At 46.3% G+C, this 22,588-nt stretch overlaps 1 protein-coding gene across 2 annotated transcripts in view; it reads left to right on the forward strand.

The window, feature by feature from the left end:
- EIF5B (eukaryotic translation initiation factor 5B) overlaps positions 1-18,570 on the forward strand; it is a 372,530-nt gene extending 353,960 nt beyond the window's left edge. For both annotated transcript variants that reach the window (XM_033950652.1, XM_033950653.1), the window contains exons 23-24: positions 8,780-8,941; positions 17,827-18,570. In XM_033950652.1, the coding sequence (XP_033806543.1) occupies positions 8,780-8,941; positions 17,827-17,934 (270 nt within the window). In that variant the 3' untranslated portion in view covers positions 17,935-18,570. The remainder of the gene's footprint in view (positions 1-8,779; positions 8,942-17,826) is intronic.
- The last annotated feature ends 4,018 nt before the right edge of the window (positions 18,571-22,588 follow it).

Here is a 22,588-nt window from a genome sequence, read left to right on the forward strand (position 1 = left end):
TCCCCCCCTTTCTTTCTTTCTCCTTGCCCTCCCCTATGCAACCACCATTGGGAAAATGCTGCCACCGCCACTGGGGAATAGGCTGCCACTGCCGCTATCGGGAACAGGCCGGCGCCGAGTTCGCCCTGCTTCTCTTCCCCACGGGGCCGACCAACTCTCGCCAGTCGACGTCAATTCTAACATCGGAGAGGACGTTCTGGGCCAGCCAGGCAGTGATTGGCTGGCCCAGAACGTCCTCTCCGACATCAGAATTGACGCGGGTGGTGAGAGTTGGTCGGCCCCACAGGGAAAAGCAGGGAGAACTTGGCACCGGCCTGTTCCCAATGGCGGCGGTGGCACTCAAGTGGCTAAAGAGACGCAGTTTGCTAGCCTAGGGAGAACACTGGAGGGTGGCCAGCTTAGCACCCCCTTGGGGCGTAAAACCGGGGCAGACCGCCCCCACCCCCACCTTGGTATGCCACTGTCTGTACCTCACTCCCTCCCTATGACCAAAAATTCTCCTTTCTTCTATTCCCCGTGTACACAACCATCTCTTTCCCTCCCTTCCTCTCTCCCAAGTCCTTGCCTTCTGTGTCCAAAAACCCATTCCCTCCCCCACCTCAGCATCTCTTTCCCTCCCAAGTTCATGCCTTGTATCCAAAAACCCATTCCCTTCCCCACCTCAGCATCTATTTCCCTCCCTTCCTCTCTCCCAAGTCCATGCCTTCTGTGTCCAAAAACCCATTCCCTCCCCCACCTCAGCATCTCTTTCCCTCCCTTCCTCTCTCCCAAGTCCATGCCTTCTGTGTGCAAAAACCCATTCCCTCCCCCACCTCAGCATCTCTTTCCCTCCTTTCCTCTCTCCCAAGTCCATGCCTTCTGTGTCCAAAAACCCATTCCCTCCCCCACCTCAGCATCTCTTTCCCTCCCTTCCTCTCTCTCAAGTCCATGCCTTCTGTGTGCAAAAACCCATTCCCTCCCCCACCTCAGCATCTCTTTCCCTCCTTTCCTCTCTCCCAAGTCCATGCCTTCTGTGTTCAAAAACCCATTCCCTCCCCCACCTCAGCATCTCTTTCCCTCCCTTCCTCTCTCCCAAGTCCATGCCTTCTGTGTGCAAAAACCCATTCCTTCCCCCACCTCAGCATCTCTTTCCCTCCTTTCCTCTCTCCCAAGTTCATGCTTTGTGTCCAAAAACTCATTCCATCCCCCACCTCAGCATCTCTTTCCCTCCCTTCCTCTCTCCCAAGTTCATGCCTTCTGTGTGCAAAAACCCATTCCCTCCCCCACCTCAGCATCTCTTTCCCTCCCTTCCTCTCTCCCAAGTCCATGCCTTCTGTGTGCAAAAACCCATTCCCTCCCCCACCTCAGCATCTCTTTCCCTCCTTTCCTCTCTCCCAAGTTCATGCTTTCTGTGTCCAAAACCAAATTCCATCCCCCACCTCAGCATCTCTTTCCCTCCCTTCCTCTCTCCCAAGTTCATGCCTTCTGTGTCCAAAAACCCATTCCCTCCCCCACCTCAGCATCTCTTTCCCTCCTTTCCTTTCTCCCAAGTTCAAACCTACCCAGGTTTCAAGGCACAGGCTGCCTTTCCCATGGGGGCAGAGGTCATAGTCGGTGTCTGGCCAACTGGCAGTCTGAAGATCTTCAACTCTGAGCATGTGGTGCTGTTTCAGAGGCAGAAAGTCCTTTCCACTCAGCTGCTTTTGTTTCTGAAGCAGTTTATTGAATGACAAAGTACAAACCAAGAAAGCAGCTGATACCTCATTTTCAGAATACAGTGCACAAAACAGCAAACCATCAGAAAAGGCAGTGACAGTCGGAATCCGGGTTGGGTTCTTATATCCGGACTCAGCCAAGCCCCATCCTACCATAAAATCTCCCCCCTCCCACCCCCGTCCCACCTTTAACCCACTGGCAGCACGGGTACTACTGGCTTCCGCAGCCGGTTCAATACTTGACTTTTAATCAGAGGGGGTAAAGTAACCAAATAAGATGCCCAAACGGACAAGAAAAGCTTACTAAGATGCTGAGAAAACCGAGCTGACAAGGATTCTCAGACCATTAAAAGATGGAATTTGTTGCGCCAATACCAAATGGTGAGTGGAGAGTCCTAAAGCCAATGATTTAGAATACATTTCTTACCTACTTATATAGCCTTTGCGGATAAGTAAAGAATCACCAGCAGAGAGCCCACCCAGAAAACCCTTTAACTAAAAAGAGGATCCCCTCAACCTAAGAAGGAAGGGCATAGCCCACCAGGGTCTGTAAGTAAAAATGGACCTCCAACCAAAAGATAACAATAACTGTACAAGACCAAAGACCATGTACTAGAGAATTATCAAAATGGTGACATTTCAAACATGTAGAGGTAGAGGCACACCCAAAATGAAAAGCCTGCTTCTGAGAAATATATCCCCGATGAAGGACCCGAAATTGACATTCCTGAAGCTCAGCACTCTGCACCACCCGAGGGATTTGCTTCACCAGAGGAGACAAGGATGGTACCCGAGGGCAGTAGCCCAAGTCTCAAATCCACAGAGCCATAAGCTGCAGAGCCACCAGCCGGTGATGGTATTGAGACACCGAGAGCCAATCCCAATTATCATCAAAAAAGAAATCCTGCAATGTGACCAAAAAAGCATGCTGTAGGGACTCCCTGGGCAGAGTAGCAACGTAATGAGAGAGCTGCCAGTACGCAAAATGATCCAGAACACTCAGTGACCAGGATGTCTGGAGAGCCGGAAAAGGAGAAGGACTCCCATCCACCTGAAGGAAATGCCCCAGATTACATAGCCCCTTTTGCGCCCATCATTTAAAAACAATATTATCCTGACCTGGACAAAAGGCCGCGTTACCCACTATGGGCAGTAGAACTGAGCTAGAAGATGAACGGCCCCAAAACCGCAATATACACCTCCAAGTCCTGTGCAGCGGGCGAGCCAAACAGCTATGAGCCATGCATAGACCCCCCACCCAACATGTCAGCACCAGGAGGGTAAACAGGGCAAGTGAAAAAGACTCCTTTGATAGAGATCAGAGTCCAGAGAAATAGCAAAAAGCTGGGGTCTCAATAGATAAGTGCACTCAGCTGCTTTTAAAATCACTGACAGGCAAGGCACTGCTGAACTGTGAGTGCACCTCCATTATTTCCTATAGGAACTTTGAGGGAGGTTCCCTTTGAAGCAGCAGTTTCCAAGGTTGCTACCTCTTCTGTGGCTGTCTACTCAATTGATCATGAAACATTATAGCTCTCCAAAACTATGTTTCATGTTGATACAATGTGTCACCAGAGGTGCTTCCATTTTGTTTCTCTTAATAGAACGGTGCTCATTCAATGTCAAAGGGTCTAATCGATTTTCTGACGTAAACCTTCTGGCATGGACACATGACAATATACATGTACACTGCAAAATTGCTGTTACAGTTGCTGAAATTGTTTTAATGTGTAACTTCTATTGTCCACAGGATTGACAAACACGCTTGTTTGTGAGGTTACTGCACATTTAAAGTGGTTTGTGAGGTTACTGCACATTTAAAGTGTCCAATGATGTTGGATGGTTGTTTATATCTGGGTTGTTGTAGATCAGGACTTAATATTTCTTTAAGGTCTCTTCCTCGTGAATAAGTGGTTTGTACCTTACTATCTGTAAACATTTTGTGTGATTCATTGATATCTTCTCAGTCAGGGCCTGATGCCTAAGGAGATCCCATGGCAATTTGGTCTTACGGCAGGGCTCTTGATCACTCAGCCGTGTTGAAGCATGGTTATTTGGAGGTACAGTCAAACTAGAGAGCTGCACAGGAACGGGGACGATGAGAATCCCGCGGGACCCAAGGGGATCCCGCAGGTTCCCCCTTCGGGTCACGGATCCTGTGGGGTTGGTTGTACTCACGAGGCTCGTCTTCTCCCTACCTGCCCTGCCGCAGCACACAGCCGATCGGAAGTCTTCCACGATGTCAGTGCTGACGTCGGAGGGAGGGCTTAAGCAAAGCCCTCCCTTCCTCCGACGTCAGCGCTGACATCGGGAAGACTTCCGGTTGGCTGTGTGCTGCGGTAGGGCAAGTAGGGAAAGGCAGTGGCATATCAAGGGGGCGGGGAGGGCGGTCCCCCCCGGGTGCACGGCCGGCCAGGTCCCCTTACCTTTGTGGCGCTTCCCCCGACCGACCGACAACAGACCCGGTCCAACAAACCTCCCTGCCCTGTAGCCGCGAATCTAAATTACCTTCTTACAGCAGCTTCAATACTCCAGCTGCTGTAAGAAGGTAATTTAGATTCGCAGCTACAGGGCAGGGAGGTTTGTCGGACCGGGCCTGTTCTGTTGTCGGGCGGGCGGGGAAGCGCCACAAAGGTAAGGGGCAGGGAGAGAGAAAGGGAGGAAAGGTGGAGTGGAGAGGAAAAGACGCTTAAGGGAAATGGGTAAAACTGAGGGGGGAGAAGGACGCTGAAAGCACTGAGGAAGACGGGAGGGGAGGGGGGAGAAGGACGCTGAAAGCACATGGGAAAGACGGGGGGGGGAGAAGGACGCTGAAAAGACATGGGGAAGACAGGAGGAGAAGGATGCTGAAAGGACATGGGGAAGACAGAGGGGGAGAAGGACGCTGAAAGGACATGGGGAAGATGGGGGGAGAAGGACGCTGAAAGGACATGGGGAAGACAGAGGGGGGAGAAGGACACTGAAAGCACATGTGGAAGACAGAGGGGGGAGAAGGATGCTGACAGGACATGGGGAAAATGGGGGGGAGAAGGACGCTGAAAGGAAATAGGGAAGAAAGAGTGGGGAGAAGATGCTGGCAGGGAACAAGACAGAGATACCAGACTATGGGGGGAGCGGAGGGAAGAAGATGGGTGCCAGACCAATTTGGAAGGGGGGAGAAAGGGAGAGGCACAGTAACAGAGCAAATGGAAGACGCAGAGAGAAGAGAGATAGTGGATGGAAGGAATTGAATGAGAACATGAGGAAAGCAGAAACCAGGCAACAAAGGTAGGAAAAAAATTCTATTTCTTTTTTTTTTTTTGCTTCAGGATAAAGTAGTATATTAGTTGTGTTGATAAAAATTTATAAACATTAGAGGCTCTGGTAGAAACCCGTTTACAAAATATGTATTCTTCCCAATTAATATTTCCAAATGAATAAAGTCTTTTTGCTTATTTGTAAATGGGTTTCTACCAGAGCCTTTTATTCAGTAGCATAATTAAATGAAATAACTATTTCTGAAGTTTATAGGGACGGGCGGGGACGGAAGGGATTCCTCGCTGGGAACGGGTGGGATTTCTGTCCCTGCGCAACTCTCTAAGTCAAACCTCGGTTTGCGAGTAACGCGGTTTGCGAGTGTTTTGTAAGATGAGCAAAACACTCAAGCAAACTTTAACTCACAAAACAAGCATTGACTCGATTAGCGAGTGAGCCCACTCCAAAAACCGGTTTCTCTTCCCTTGCAGTCCACCGGCACCGGATGAGAGAAGCAGGAGGCTGGTGGTAGAGAGCAGTACGCACCCGGAACAGGAAGTACTCCTGCAGGGTCCGGTCGCGAATGTTTAAGGGCCATAGGGTGGAGCTGGGGGAGTAAAGGGCACCTCCATGCTATCGGTCTCAGTTGGCAGCAGGGCCACGGGGCTGCTGTCCGAGTCCTTTAGCTGCAGCATGCCAGCTGCGATTCCGAGCTCCCCTCCCATCACACTGCGACTGTTTACAATCACCTCTTCCGGGCTCTCTCCCATTGGTCCACGTCACGGACATGGCTTGGTGCGTCGGGCTGGCTTCTCCGCACAACGCATTAGCTGGACGTTGGAGAGAAGCACGGGAGCTTCCCCTGCCCAATACAACTTCTCCCGCTGCCAGATTGGAGCGCTTCTCCTGACGTTGCCCTGGTAATTTTGTGCGCCAGGTTGAATGTTGGCAGCACAGTGATGATAGCCTGATGATAAAAGTGCTTAAATGTGGAGGGAGAAACCATCCGCCCACCACACGAGCTCAGGCAGCTGCCGGGGGTACGTGTGCAGCTGACATTCTTTCCAGAGTTGTGGGACAGCTTGGCATCAGAGCCAGGGAGGTAGGTTGGCAGCGAGGGGCTGGTTTGTGCTTAGAGATAGGAAAGAAAGAGGCGGACTGGAGGTAGAGGAAGGCTTCTTGAGCAATAATGCACAGATGAAGGAGGGAAAGCTGTTTGGGGGCTAGCGGCTGATGCAGAAATTAGATTAGATGCAGAAATCCGAGTATTGGGGTGGGGAATACTGCATTAGATACTGAAAGTTTGCAGGGGAGGGTGAGCTTTTATTTCCAACATAGGCCTGTTTTGGGGATATGGAACGAATTGTCTGAGTTTCCATTACTTGCTATGGGGAAAGTTGCTTTATATATATGAGCACTTTGGATTACGAACATGCTCCTGGAATGGATTATGCTCGTAAACCAAGGTACCACTGTAGTTATATTGACTCTTTTGCGCTCGAAGAAACCCTCTGTAATGGCTTCTTAAGTCAAAGCCTTGAAGGCTTTCCAACAGTGGTGTGCTAGGGATCAGATGGAGCCTGAGAAGGCTCCCATTTGGGCTGTCCTGGCTTTCCTTCAGGAGGGTTTAGAGAAAGATTGGCAGTTGCCTCCCTGAAAGTTCAGGTTGCTGGCCTTTTGTGTTTTCGAGCGCGCAGAAGCGCTAGTTCATCTACTGCTCATCCAGATGTGACCAGGTTTATGAGGGGGAGGTGCTTCGTCTGCGTCCTCCCTTGTGTCTTCCTTTCCCTTTGTGGAATCTTAACATCATTTTGCAGGGTCTTGGCGAGGCCCCTTTTGAACCGCTGAAGGTTGCTTATCTTCTGGATCTAATGATCAAGACTGTCTTTCTGGTCGCCATTGTTTCAGCATGGTGTATTTCGGAGCTTCAGGCTCTTTCATGTCTTTCATGTCATACAAGAGGTTCAGTTGCCATCAGATCTTACGCAAATTGGATGTGTGGAGAGTCTTGCTCCACTATTTGGAGAGGAGGTTGTCTGATCACCATTTTGTACTAACTGCTGCACCTCTCCGTAGTAGGCCAGCATCCAAGTCCTTGATCGCTCAATGGATTTGAATGATCATTTCCACGACTTACATCACCCTCGGCAAGCAGCCTCCGATTTAGCTTAAAGCACACTCGATGAGAAGTGTGGCTACTTCATGGGCAGAATCTTGCACAATTCATCCTGATGAAATTTGCAGGGTGGCTACTTGGTCCTCTCTTCATACTTTTACCCAGTTTTACTGAGTGGATGTGGCGGCACGTTCTGATGCTGCTTTCGGGACCTCGGTTTTGAGGGCAGGCTCTTCTGTCCCTCCCTAACTATCGTTGCTTTGGTACTTCACCTAGCGTAAGGAATCTGGAAGGGACGTAACAAAATGGAAAATTAGGTTTATACCTTCGATAATATTCTTTCTGCTAGTCCCTGTAGGATTCCATACTATCCGCCCTCTCTGTACACACTCAGTTATTTGGAGTAGCCTTCTTCTTTCTGCCTCGGTTACTCTTCTTGCAGGCTTGAAGATTTTCCAGCCAGTTGCCAAATCCTGTGGAGAGTTTCTGTGAGCATGCGCATTACCAAAGGCTTTTTCTTGGGCGCTTGTTGCACACAGCAGGTTAGTTCTACATTGTTCTCAATGTTTTTCTGAGTTACCTTTATGGCTGTTTCTCACTTGTTAAAATTATGCAGAGCAAACCAGTTCAATTACTTATGTTGCTGGGGATCCTCCCCTGTACCCCCTTGTCATGGATTTGTTCAGGTATGTTGTTTGGCTTTGGGACTTAACAGGTTATGTTTACTAGTTCTCAGGCTAAGGGGGTGGAGCATGTGTTCAGAAATGTTTGTGGATTTCTGCAACTCCCAGATTGTGGGTTGGAATTGAACATCTAGTGTATGGAATCCTACAGGGACTAACAGAAAGATTATCGAAGATATAAACCTAATCTTCCAATAATGTGCATACTAAATCATCATGTAAACATATAATTTACATTTACTAGCCACAGAACATAAATCCTTTGAGCAGATGTTGGAAAAACTGAATAGAATCTTAAGAATATAAGAATAGTCTTACTGGGTCAGACCAGTGGTCTATCTAACCCAGTAGCCTGTCCTCACGGTACCATTTGGTCACTAGTACCTGGCAAAAATCCAAAGAGTAGAAATATTCCATGAATAACGATCTTGGCTGAGTAGTAATAATAATAATTTATTTCTTATATACTGCTATACTATGAAGTTCAAAGCAGTTTACAATAAGGATACATTTAGTCATTACATGAGATGCAAGGAGAGAGTCTTGTGGTCAGTGCTTGAGATACAAGGTGCAGGAATATACAGTCAGTGCTTAGGATACAGGTGAAGAACATTCGATCTGAAAGAACATTATCTGGCATTCAATCTAGAATTCGATCTAGAATTCAATTACGGTTAAAAGAAAATAAGATCGTCAGAGAACTTGAGTTGGGACGGTGGCGAGATTATGATGAGGACCGCTAGAGTGGATGAGGTGGATTGGGAGTTTAGAATTTGTCAAATAATCGAGTCTTCAGGGATTTTCTAAAATCAGCATATGTAGTGGCCTCAAGTATGGGTTTTCCAAGCCATGTGTTCAGTTTAGCTGCCTGGAAAGATAACATTCTATCTAGAAACTTTTTGTATTGGCAAGATTTCAGGGAGGGGTAATTAAATAGGTTTGTTCTGCGGGTACTCTTGTTAGAACCGTTAAGAGAGAACTGGGATGCAAGGTAAGCAGGAAGCATCCCAAAGAATACCTCAAAATAATTTTATTTTTTCTTTTTCTTACAGTTTGTTGATATTGGAATAGTTACAAGTATTGAAATAAACCACAAACAGGTAGATGTGGCAAAAAAAGGCCAGGAAGTTTGTATTAAAATAGAACCTATCCCTGGTGAATCTCCTAAAATGTATGGAAGACACTTTGAATCTACAGATTTTCTTGTCAGTAAGGTAAGATTTTTTAAAAATTTGTTTCTTATTTTAAAAAATGCATTTAAAAAACACACTTGTAAATAAGGGAAAGTTGTTTATCTGTAGTAAGCCTTCTCTGAACATAGAGGAATCACTAGTCACAATGGAGTAGCACGCCTCAGTCCCGTGGAGTGATGAATGGCATTTTCTCCGTAGTGAAGGGAGGGAACGTGTGCGGTCTCCTCCTTCCCTCCTTCCTACCTACCAGCCGCATCTACCTCCTTCCCCCTTACCTTCGTGGTGCGTTTTACTTTACAGTGTAATTTGTTCAAGCTTCCTGGGCCTGCCTGAAGTCACGTGCGTCTGTGGACAGAAGCTTCTCCTCTGACGCAACCATTCAAGCAGCCTATCTTCTTGATCTGTGCACCTGGACCCATTGTCCTAAGCACCCTCTTAATCAGACATTAACACCTTTTAGCTAGTCATGATTCAATCAGGGCTACTTAAAACAGTCTTCCTGCCCTCAGGGTCTATCTGCATTCACATGCCAGAGTCAGATTGATATAATTTCCCATAGGCCTTCGCTGACATAAGTAATGCCAACTAAAAATGCTGAATGATAGCGATAACTATGCTGACAGATGGGTGCCAGACAAATTGGGGAGGGGAGGTGGAAGGAGAGATGGAAGGGAGAGACCCAGTAACAGAGAAAATGGAAGAGGCAGAGAGAAGGCAGACAGTGGATGGAAGGAATTGAATGAGGAGAAGATGAGGAAAGCAGAAACCAGACAACAAAGGTAGGAAAAAAAACTTCTATTTATTTATTTTGTTTTAGGATAAAGTAGTATATTAGTTGTGTTAATAAAAATTTATAAACAAAGCCCTTTCAGCTGAACATCTCTTTCTCTAGTTCAGCAACCAGAACTTTGATTTATAAAATGACAATTGTACAGAATATTGTTTCTTTTTATGTTTAACTGATTTTTATTAAATTTTTCAAAAACAAAATCACTGCCATATCAACAGTACAATGCAAAGCAAACAGCAAACAAATAAAATCCCCACCCCTACCCCCCAATAAACATCATCAATCCTGTTATACAAAAAGATAGCTCCAAAACCAGCGACTCAGGAGTTCAAAATTCTACTGCGAGCATGAGGTGTAAGATCAGACCAAAACGGTTCCCAAATAGCACAAAATCTGTGCCCTTTTGCAGATTCCAGGTCCTGCTGTCTAAGACGTTCCAACGATGCTTGTGTAATCAATAGAGATCGCCATTGGGCTAATGAAGGCCCATCCGAGGTCATCCAGGCCAAAAGTATAGTCTTCTTGCTCATCAAAATCGCTCGATCCACAAATGATAGCCGATAGCAACCAAATAGCATCTGTGGAGTAGGAATCCAACTCTGGCTCCAGATGAGAGAGACATAGCTACCCAAGGATCTCCAAACGACAGACACCAACGGACAATGTCAAAACTGGTGTACCAAAGAAGCGTATGTTGATGTGCATTTCAGACAACAGTGTGTGGGACTAATCTGCATCCTAAATTTTCGAGTAGGAGATACATAAAGTCACAGTAAGAATTTTTGTTGAAGTTCCCAATAAGTGATGTCGAAGGTAAGTTTCAATGACTTCTTCAATGCTTTAAATAGGTGAAGAGCTTTAACAGTGCAGCGTAAGTCAGTGGACCACAGATCCGGCAATATATCAAAGTTTAGTCTTGTCTAGCAGTCCAGTATTGTATCTTTTTATACTTTAAGAAAATAAGTTCAGTATAAAACTATTCGAGGCTTGTAAGGATGGGATCAGATGTAGAGAATGACACGGGGGTGGGGTGTCTTTCTTTCTTTGCTCCGGAGTCCAGTTGAGCTGATCGCAAGGAAATCCATGATCAGCTGAGCCGGAAAGACTCCACAAAGCTTCAGGCTCAGCTGTGTGTGGCTTCCTTTCGATCAGCTCAACTGGACTCTGGAGCAAAGAACCCGGTCGAGTATGCAGTTCTTTCTCCTGTATATTCATTACGGATACCCTAAAAGCTTTACCTTAGAGAATGACACGGTGGCGGTTTACCAGCAGCCACCACATTTAGCCGCGGGTAACCTGCCAAAACGGGGAACGAAAACTAGCAGTCGCTGCGGGGACGGGGACAAGGCCATTCACCGCCCCGTGGAGCGGTGAATGGTCTTGTCCCAGCAGTGAGGCATGAAGGATCGCGCGGTCCCCGCAGCCCACACCCGCCTGCCCAATCAATCCTAGTGATTAGCCAGCTCTCTCCCTTCTCCTCACCTTAGTTTGTAGGTTTTCTTTTTCGGCGACCCGCACGCTATCAAAGAGCCGCGCACCCGCTGCTGCTCAGTTTCGATCTTCTGCTCTGACACAACCGGAAACAGGAAGTTGCAGCAGAGCAGAAGATTGAACACTGAGCAGCTGCGCATGCACGGCTCTTTGGGAAAGGGTGCAGGTCGCCGAAAAAGAAAGCCTGCAAACTAAGGTGACGAGAAGGGAGAGAGCTGGCTAATCACTACGATCGATTGGGCAGGCGGGTGGGGGCTCTTTGGGAAAGCGTGCAGGTCGCCGAAAAAGAAAGCCTGCAAACTAAGGTGAGGAGAAGGGAGAGAGCTGGCTAATCACTACGATCGATTGGGCAGGCGGGTGGGGGCTGCAAGGACCGTGCGATCGCCCGTGTTCTCGGCTCAAACTGGAAGGAGGGAGTGAAAGGGAAAAGGATTCTGGGCCAAGGGGATGAAAACGGAAAGAAAAACCCACAACAGGAAAGAAAGGGAAGGACAGGCAGGTGAGCCAGATGCTAGAAGCCGGGGGGGGGGGAGAAAGAGGGAAAAAAGCTAGATGGGGTTGAAAAGAAGAGACACACTGGTATGGAAGAGGAAGATAGGGGAAATCTGGACACAGGAAGGTAACAGAAAGAGGGGAAATTATGTGCATGGGGCATAGGGACAGAGACTTAAAGGGGACATGCCATGGGGATGGTATATGGACACAGGGGGGGGGCAATGGCAGATACATAAGGGAGATATTAGAAATGGGGAAAATAGGAGCACAGAAGCGAGATGGTTTGTGGGGATGGGACAGGGACCGAGCTCGCAGGCTCCAGTGGCTTGCACAAATTACATTGTAACGTGCCATGAAAATAAGAGGGAGGAAGGTAGATAGATAGGCCACGCGAGAGGAGCTGAAGGGTGGTAGAAAGGAACAGATGGTAAAGGAGGGAGGGAAGGGTGGTGGTGGAAATGAATAGGACAGACATTGAAGGAGGGTGGAGAGGAACAGACCCCGAAGGGAAATGTGGAAGACAGAATGGGAAGAAGACAGATGCCAGACTATGGGGGAGCGGAGGGAAGAAGATGGGTGCTAGACCAATTGGGGGGGGGGTGAAGGGAGAGGCACAGTAACAGCAAATGGAAGACGCAGAGAGAAGACACACAGTGGATGGAAGGAATTAAATGAGAAGATGTGGAAAGCAGAAACCAGACAACAAAGGTAGAAAAAAAATTATATTTATTTATTTTTTGCTTTAGGATAAAGTAGTATATTAGTTGTGTTGATAAAAATTTATAAACAAAGCCCTGCCAGCTGAACATCTCTTTCTCTAATTCAGTAGCAGAAACTTTGATTTATAAGAAAGGAATAAGCTAAATATTACAGTACTAAGGCTTATATGGATGCAGCGGGGACGGTGACGGGGCGGTGAATGGGATGGTAGTGACGGTGATGGGGCGGTGAAGGGAACGGCGGTGACGGGGCGGTGCAGAAGATGGCGGGCCGGGGACGTGGCGGTGGTGGGGACAGATTTTTTCCCCGTGTCATTCTCTACTTTACCTGTTTGCAGTCCTGAAAGACAGAACGTGCTCTAAGCGTAATTATTAAAATAAAGAAAACTGGCACCTTGTAGTTATCAGCTTATGTTTCTGTCTCTGGGCTATGCCTGTGTTAGGTAAAATCATATTTCAAGGAAGGAATAAGTTAAATATTGCAGTACTGAGGCTTGTATGGATGCTGCGGGGATCGGGCGGTGACGGGGCCAAATTTTTTCCTCATGTCATTCTCTACTACGTAGTAAGCCTAAGAAAGAGCCCAAGAGCTAGTCTCGCTGGGCGACTATAACAATGCCTCTTCCAGAGGCTGTTATAGGGGAAAACACCCTCCAAGGATTCAAGACAAAGTTAGACAAGTTTCTGCTGAACAGGAACGTGCGCTGGTGGGGCTAGTCTCAGTTAGGGTGCTGGTCTTGGACCAGAGGGCCGTAGCGTGAGCGGACTGCTGGACCACTGGTCTGACTCAGCAGTGGCAATTCTTTTGTTCTTAAGTACGGGGGGGGGGGGGGTGGTAGTTGGGTCTGTCGGAGATAGATAAGGAAGGATTCTGCTCCCAAGTGGCTGGGAATGGATTGGCTGCAAGAGGGGAAGTAGGGCTTGATGGGTGGGGGTTATAGGTTTCATGCCTCCGAGGAACAGTGCGCTTCCCTGTCTCTCGGAGGCAACTTTCCCTCTCACTCTCCCCTTGGATATAGGGTTCGCTCAGGTGATATGGGGGTTTAGGGTTGTTGCAGCAGCAGTAACCCGAGCTACAAGGTTTTGGCTCATTGGAAGATGAGCGGGTATTTGGGCAGTCAGCTCAGTTGAGTGGAGATACTGCGGGTCAGTAACCCTGAAAGGGGGGCATGGAGGTCCATACCTTCCCCCCAACCCGGCTCATCAGCGGATGAGCAGTTAAGGGGAAATGAGCTCAAGTGAGTGAATATGCCTTGAAGCATGTGGCAAGGAATAGTGGCATGGAAGTCCATGCCACCCCCCTAGGCTCTTGCTGATATGGCAGGGTCAGGGGAATACAATTTTGAGTTTTTGTCAAATTTCAATGTTTGTACCTTAGGTGGTGAAGCAATTGTTCATTGCTTTTGGTTGTCCCAATAAACAAAGCTATGGCCTGATTATTACCACCAATAAAGTGTCTGTGGTTTATTTATCGTTGCCATTATTCCTGATAAGCAAGTGCAGCGAGGGGCTTTGTAATTATGGAGGATGGGGAAGGGCAAATTGACCATTCCAGATCATATGTTATTGAAAAAGAAAGTATAATAATCTCAAATTGGTGATTTCCCAATTTGAGAATATTTGAAGTATGTTAAGCAACTTCTCTGAAGGCCAGATGAATCAATGCATTACACAACTAGGACTTCTTAGTTAAGGGTTGTCTTTATCAAAAGATAAAAAGTACAACATGCCTGCCAATAGAGTGATAGAAACATTTTGGTATGTTAAAACACCCTTTTTCATTTTGGAAAGCCATCCTGAATTGCAGCAATCATTTTGAGGCTGGATTTACTATGTTATTATGTTAATTAGTGTCCAGCTGTCAGAGACCCTAGAAAATTGGCATGTCCACTAAGACTAAACAACTTAACAACATTAAGGTGCAGGCAGTTAAAGGTGAATATTTTTTAAATGTAAAATACTTAAGGTTTTTCTAGCTTCTGAGCAAAGAGGCTTAGTTGTGGTAGAAATTTTAGCAAATCCTTTGATTTGAAGGTGGAGAGGTGCTAAAGAGTCAGGAGGGGAGGTATATTAAGATGTTAAGATTGGTAAAGGGCTCAAAGGAATTGAGAGCAAGTCTTTATGTGCTACAAAAGGGATACGGGACATTAAGACTATATGCCAAAGCTCCTTGAAAAAACAGTGCTCTGCCAAATAACTCCATTCATCAAGATAGCGCAAAATCTTAAAGTATAACTAACTGAGTGGTGCAAATAACCAATATAACCTCAATATTATATAATCCACTCAAATGGGAGGGGTCTAGAATCAATATTCCTCTAACTGTTGATATAATTAATTTAATTAGTTCAGGAAAAGGCCTCAGAGTTTAGGAGCACTACGTTATGTCGTATCATCGACTCACACTATCAGCATAGTTAAAGTCCACACTCTATAAGTCAATCATTGGCCAAAAACCTGTTTTTATGTATTTTTAATATTCTTTTTTTAAATCTTCTTTTTTTAAAATGTCTTTAAATATCTTTTTATAATTTATAGCGCATAGTCAATTAATAAAAATATTCATATCCTCTGCAGCAAATGCTTGATAATGGACCACCACAAAGGTTTGAAAAGTGCAACAGAAGATTACTTATCTGTAGTGCTTTTGTATTCTGTTTTCTCTCTTATTTTCTATCTGTGCCGTATCAAACTACCGGAACCAGGATCAGAGCTGATGCGGCCAGTGTTTCGCGGACCGTTAGTTTGTCCGCTGCTTGAAAACTACTGACAGAATAATGTTTGGCTAAACCACTGTGCCTTGCAGTTGGCCCCGAAGCAGTCGACAAACTAACGGTCCGCGAACGCTGGCCACATCGGCTCTGGTCCGGGTTCCGGTAGTTTGGATGGTTCCAGTCCTGGTTCTGGTAGTTTGATACGGCACAGATAGAAAATAAGAGAGAAAATAGAATACAAAAGCACTAAAGATAAGTAATCTTCTGTTGGCACTTTTCAAACCTTTGGGGTGGTCCATTATCAAGCATTTGCTGCAGAGGATATGAATATTTTTATTAATTGACAATAAGCTATAAATTACAAAAAGATATTTAAAGACATTTAAAAAAAGAATATAAAAAATACATAAAAACAGGTTTTTGGCCAATGAATGAATTGTGAAGTATCAATGTGGACTTTAACTACGCTGATAGTGTGAGTCGATGATACGACATAGCATAGTGCTCCTAAACTCAGGCCTTTTCCTGGACTAATTAAATTAATTATATCAACAGTTAGAGGAATATTGATTTTAGACCCCCTCCATTTGAGTGGATTATATAATATTGAGGTTACATTCATCAAGAACCAGAATGGTCTCTCCACTCACCAATCTGGATTTAGGATCTATCACAGCACCGAAACAGTACTCCTAGATTTAATAGATGACTGCTAGAGCTACATGGACAAAGGTCAGGATGTACTTCTTATGCAACTGGACTTGAGTGCAGCCTTTGAAATGCTTGGCCATGAGATCCTACTATCCAGATTATTTGAGATTGGGATCAAGAATATAGCACTTCCCTGGTTCTCATCCTTCTTGAACCAAAGACAACTATGCGTCCTAACGAACTTGGTATTCTCTAAACCGCAAAATACAGAGTACCCCAAGGTTTGCTATTATCCCCACTTCTATTCAACATCTACATCAGACCAGCCCTCCTTCGCTGATGATATACAACTCTACACCCCTCTGGGCAAGGTGCAGTCCTCAAAACTAGAGACCCTACAAACCTGCCTTTTGTTCTATCCCACCTGGACTGTTGCAATGGTCTTTACACCGATCTATCGGCCAAAGTCTTACAAAGAGTCCAAAATGCTGCAGTGCAACTCCTAAAAAATCTTGGCTCTTTCAACCATAACTCCCCAGCACTGATCCAGGTCCACTGGCTCCCAATACAACAACGCAAAATCTTCAAACAACTAGTATTAGTGTTTAAATGCTTCCATGACATGACACCTGACTATGTAGTGAAAAAAACTCCCAAAATACCATTCTCAGTGGTCCCTCCGTTTGCAACAGGAACTCAGACTTTCCAACCCTCCAGCAAACAGCTTCCACTGGGAAACAGCCCGAAAACGATCATATTCCTATAGCATACCAACTCCCTCCTGCCATTAGGGCAATTGATAACCTACTGACATTCCGGAAAGCAGTAAAGACGCTTCTTTTCATGGACCGGATCAATTCTGGCCTCAAACTTTGTCAGACCTTGCTTCAATGTACCTTACCTCTGAACACCTGTGCCTGCTATCCAGTTCTTCTACCATTCACTGCAGTTATGTTAATACTCATTTGTGACTCTATGATTTATTTTCTTAGATTCTGCAAAGCATGTGTTCTTAGTCACTCTCTATAAGTTGTAAGTTATTGATTCTATAGCTTTGTGTTTTGATCCTGTAGCATGTTATTGACTCTGTAATGTATGTATCTCTGTTCCTGAAAACTTTGTGTATGTATCTGGGCTCCTCAGGAGGATGGGCTATAAAAATAAATAAATAAACTTAATGAAGGTATGGGGTACATGCAATTATAGGAGGGAATTCAGTGTCAGAGATGAGACTAGATAATCCTAGAGGGAGGGAGCAAGAGGGATCTAAGCAAAAGCAAATATGCAAAAGATTTATGTTTGACTTGAATTTAATAGACTTTGGAGGATGAGGAGCAGAAAAAGGAAGTATTTTACTTTAATTCACCTCCATGATCCTTACTCAAGGATAGGTTACTTTTTGAATAGGTTGATGGATTTAGGTGGTCATCCCCTCAGAGATAATAAACGGTTCAATCATGCTTTGAAGTGGTTCGATCAACCATGCTTTGGGGGAAGGGAGGTTGATCTTGAATAAGACATTAAAGAATATTCTGTTCTAGTAAGAGCTGAAGGGAGCAAAGTCTTGTGAGGCTGCCCCATGAAATCTCAGCAGCCATTTTGAGAATATTTGGACTGGCAGTGGCAGTTGACTCTAGTAGTGGCAGGGGCAGGAAAGAGTTGGGCTCTTTCCTGCTCCTGAAGAAGCTACTAGACCACTGGGGACATTAAAAGGTAGGTTTGGTGAGGGTGCCCTTGGTCCCCATTTGCCACAGTATTACTGTGGCAGCAGTTCCCATTCCTGTGGCGCTACCATTGAATGGTCAACCTTTGTTGCAGTAACACCAGGCAGAATTGGCAACATTTCCCTGTTACCGTGGGAATTCCCACAGCAACAGCTACTATGTCACTCTAGTCACTAGTGTATGTGTGGTTTAGGAAGGGGTGTGCAAGAGTTTCATTGATGAGTTAATGGCATGTGGGAAGAAAACAAGGTTAAGAACTGCTGATTTATAGCCATCTTTATAGTTATGCATCCTAACACAGTGCTTATTCTTTCATTTATAGATCACTCGTCAGTCAATTGATGCATTGAAGGACTGGTTCAGAGATGAAATGCAGAAGACAGACTGGCAGCTAATTGTTGAACTGAAGAAAGTGTTTGAAATTATCTAACATGGAATTTTTTCATCAATGGTCACAGGCTGAAGCATAGACAATATTCTTATTTAATAAGAAGGAAACATGAGGGAAAAGAGATAGGAGAGACTAATGAACCTGTGGTTGAGAAGAAAAGATGTGGTTAAAATGTTTTCCATGAGAAACCAAGTAATTTACACTGGTTTGACAGTGGTCAATTTTACATGTCCCCACTGTTCCAATGTGCCTGTTCACTTCTCCTTCTTCCCTTATCCTGTTCCCTTTCCCTTTTGCTGGCTGCTGTTTTAAACATTTTGGCCCAGAATTTTATTACTTAATGAAAGCTCTTTGAATTTTATACTGATAAGATCAGTACTGCAGTATTTAATGAACTTTAAAGCTTCTGCAGATAGTAATTCTTGAACTTTTTTGATGTAAGAAATACTTTATTTATGCATACCTTATCTTGGTGACTTTTTCCAGCATTCCGCTTTTTGCCTATAGGATTTTTTTTTATATAGAAAATTAGGTGACTAGGATATTTCAGTATTTCCTTTGTGTGAAACAATGATGTAAAATGTATTTGGCTGCCTTTAATTGCTTGTACAGTTCATAAAGTCAGGTTAAACTGTAATCATTACACAGAGCCAGAAATAAAGGAAATGAACAATATGTCCTTTTACCTTGTCTTTTGTTTCTCCCAAATCAGTGTGCTTCAACGTTTGCTGCCATAAGCTACTTCCTTATGACTTTATATATGCGGTATAGCTAGCTATTTATTTTTGTTGGGATTTACTTTATAAATTTTTAAAAAGTCTGAACAGTTCTAAGTTGACTACACACCCTGATGAAGAGATATAAACAAAGTATTTCATTCCTACAAGGTTTCTTAGACTCCTTCCCATCCTTTCTTCCTTTTCCAAAATCGGGGAAAGAAACTGCACATCTCCTCTCCTCTAACCTCATTGTTCCTCTGATCCCCTTTGCCATTTCTCTTGCTGTCATCCCTTCCATCTCAGTCTATTACCTTTCACTGCAACACTTCCTACTTCTTTCAAACACTGTTCACCTGTTCTTGATACATTTCAGTTTGTTTTTTTTACCCTTTGTATCCTACATTATCCCAGGACAAGCAGGCAGCATATTGTTGACTGATGGGTGACGGCACCGACGGAGCCCCGGTACGGACAATTTTAGAGTGATTGCACTCTAAGAACTTGGAAAGTTCTAGTAGGCTGCACCGCGCACGCGTGAGTGCCTTCCCGCCCGACAGAGGCGCGCGGTCCCCAGTTTCTTAGTTTCCGCGGAGCTAAGAAGACGCGTCTCTTTCAACGGCTGTTGAAAGGTTTTTCTGGTATCGCCTTCCCGCTCGCGTAAACCTCTGAGGGAATAATATTTCCTTCATTTTCTTTTCCTTTTTTTTAAAAAAAAAACAAAACATTTTTTTTTTGTTTGTTTCGGGTTCGCCCCGGCGGGGCCTGTTGCCACCATCGAGGCCTCGGCCTTCGATTTGGCAGAAGCCGTCTTCACGTTCATGCCCCCCCAACTCGGGTTTAAGAAATGCCAGCGGTGTGCACGGCCCATTTCTCTCACCGACCCGCACAACTGGTGCTTACAGTGTCTGGGTCCAGACCATCGGGCGTCCACCTGCACCCGCTGTGCCACTTTAAAAAAGAGAACTTTGAAAAAACCGTCAAATCCAACAACGGTTACTATTTGGTGCCGATATGTCTGATTCTACGGCACCGGCTCTGTCGGCACCCACCTTGTCGATACCGCGCCGGCGTCGCACCCCTCAGGTAAGCCGGCTAAGAAGCCTTCCCCGCTGGAGCATCCTCCGGTCTCAGTAGCAGCGAGCCCAGTCCTGCCGACCTCGAGGCGCCCGCGGAAGCGCTCCGCCCCGATTGAGGTGAGCCCCTCGACCTCAGGTTCCTCATCCTCGGGGCGTAGAGTGGCACCGCAGAAGAAAAAAGCGGTACCGGTGCCTTCGCTGGACGAGCGGATTGCTGCTGTCCTGCAGGTACATCTTAAGGAGCAGTTACAACAGCTCCTTCCTGCCTTATTGACACCGAGCCTTCCAGTCCCGGTCCGGTCTGAGGCACCGACATCGGCTCCGTCTCAGTCGGCACCCACCTCGTCGACACCGCGCCGGCATCGCACCCCTCAGGTAAGCCGGCTAAGAAGCCTTCCCCGCTGGAGCATCCTCCGGTCTCAGTAGCAGCGAGCCCAGTCCTGCCGACCTCGAGGCGCCCGCGGAAGCGCTCCGCCCCGATTGAGGTGAGCACCTCGACCTCAGGTTCCTCATCCTCGGGGCGTAGAGCGGCACCGCAGGTACCGCAAAAGAAAAAAGCGGTACCGGTGCCTTCGCTGGACGAGCGGATTGCTGCCGTCCTGCAGGTACAACTTAAGGAGCAGTTAAAACAGCTCCTTCCTGCCTTATTGACACCGAGCCTTCCAGTCCCGGTCCGGTCTGAGCCACCGGTACCGACAGTGGAGCAGCCTCTATTGTCCGCGTCCACTTTGTCGGTACCGGTACATTCTGCTTCCTCGGTCTCCATGCCGATCCTGGCACCGGAACCGAGATCTCTCCATCAGGCTGTGCAAACTTCGGCATCTATACAGCCCTTAACATCTCCCGGTACCGTTTCTCAGAGGTCGGGTAAGTCGACACACAAAACCCGACACCTGGAACCCTCCACACCGGAGTCCCGGGACCGCAGCTTCCAAGTTAGGGATCCTGATCTGTGGGGTGACTCCAAAGAGCCTCTTCTCTCTGAGGGGGAATGTTCATCTGGTGACGAGGATCCTTCTGCTTTAGATCCATCCTCTAAACCAGATGCAACCTCTTTCACCTCATTTCTGAAAGATGTGTGAATCTCTCTCTATTCCCTTGGAGGCTGAGTGCAAAAAATCCAAAGCATTCCTTGATGCACTGGATTTTGACCAGCCTCCAAGGGAATTTCTAAAATTGCCTCTCCATGATATCTTGAGAGAGACTTTTACAAGAATCTGGAGACGCCTTTAACCATCCCAGGAGCCCCTCGTAAACTGGACTCCTTATATAAAGTCATCCCCATTCCTGGTTTTGACAAACCACAACTTCCACATGAGTCTCTCTTGGTGGAATCCACATTTAAAAAATCCACGGGAGCTAGTGTGTACGCCTCAGTCCCTCCTGGCAGAGAAGGTAAGGCCATGGATAAATTTGGCAAGAGGTTGTATCAGAATGCGATGTTGGCTAACAGGTCAGGGAATTATGCTTTTCATTTTTCATTTTATCTAAAGCATCTCATTCAAAATCTGACTGCTTTTGAAAAGTACCTCCCTGACCGCAAGAGATCTGCGTTTCGCCAAACTTCTTCATCTCTCCTACAGCTTCACAAGTTCATGGTCCGGTCGATATACGACACATTTGAACTGACCTCTTGAGCCACAGCCATGTCGGTTGCCATGCGTCGTCTGGCATGGCTCAGAGTCTCAGAACTTGATGTCAACCATCAAGATCGACTTGCCAATGCGCCTTGCTTAGGCGATGAGCTCTTTGGAGAATCCATGGACTCCACTACACAAAAACTCTCTGCTCATGAGACTCGGTGGGATACTCTCCTTAAAACTAAAAAGAAGACCCCACCTACCAGGCCTTTTAGGCAGCAATCGGCCTACCAACACCGCTATGTGGCTCGTCCTTTACCACCGGCTCCTCAACAGCCTAGACGTCAGCGCCACAACGGCAAACTCCTAGGCCAGCACAGCAACAACAGGTCATGCCTCCTCCACCACAAAAGTCTACCCAACCCTTTTGACTTGGTTCTCCAGGGCATAGCCAGTGTTCTACCATCTGCCCATCTTCCACGACCCATAGGAGGACATCTTGCTTTTTACATCAGCCATTGGGAAATCATCACCTCGGATCAGTGGGTCCTCAACATCATCCGCCACGGCTACTCTCTCAACTTTCAGACTCTTCCTACCCAAAGTCTGCTAAGAGAGTCTGCTTCAAACACTCCTCAGTCTTCCCTCCTTCTTCAAGAGGTTCAATCCCTCCTCCTTCTGAACGCCATAGAGGAGGTTCCTCTAGATCAAAAGGGGCAGGGATTCTACTCCCGTTATTTTCTGGTTCCCAAAAAAACAGGAGATCTCATCCTAGATCTTTGCGATCTCAACAAATGCTTGGTCAAAGAGAAATTCAGGATGCTTTCTCTGGCCACTCTTTACCCTCTTCTCAATCAAGGCGACTGGCTATGCTCCCTCGATCTCAAAGAGGCATATACTCACATACCGGTCAATCTGGCCTCCAGACAGTACCTCCGCTTCATGATCAATCATTGTCATTACCAATACAAGGTGCTGCCCTTCGGTCTTGCCTCCTCTCCAAGAGTGTTCACCAAATGTCTGATTGTGGTGGCTGCCTTTCTACGCTCTCACCACCTTCAGGTCTTTCCTTACCTGGACGACTGGTTAATCAAGGCCACTTCTTCTCAGACAGTGCTCCTGGCCACCAACCAAACCATCCTGTTCTACAACTTCTAGGGTTGGAGATCAATCTACCCAAATCTCATCTCATCCCCACTCAACGACTTCAATTCATTGGAGCGGTGCTGGACACAGTCCTCATGAGAGCATTCCTGCCGTCCAACCGTCTTCAAACTCTTCAATCTCTATGTCAGCAGGTGCTTCAACATCGTTCCAT

Source organism: Geotrypetes seraphini, chromosome 6 (genome assembly GCF_902459505.1).
Source record: "Geotrypetes seraphini chromosome 6, aGeoSer1.1, whole genome shotgun sequence".
Classification (NCBI taxonomy): Eukaryota; Metazoa; Chordata; class Amphibia; order Gymnophiona; family Dermophiidae; genus Geotrypetes; species Geotrypetes seraphini.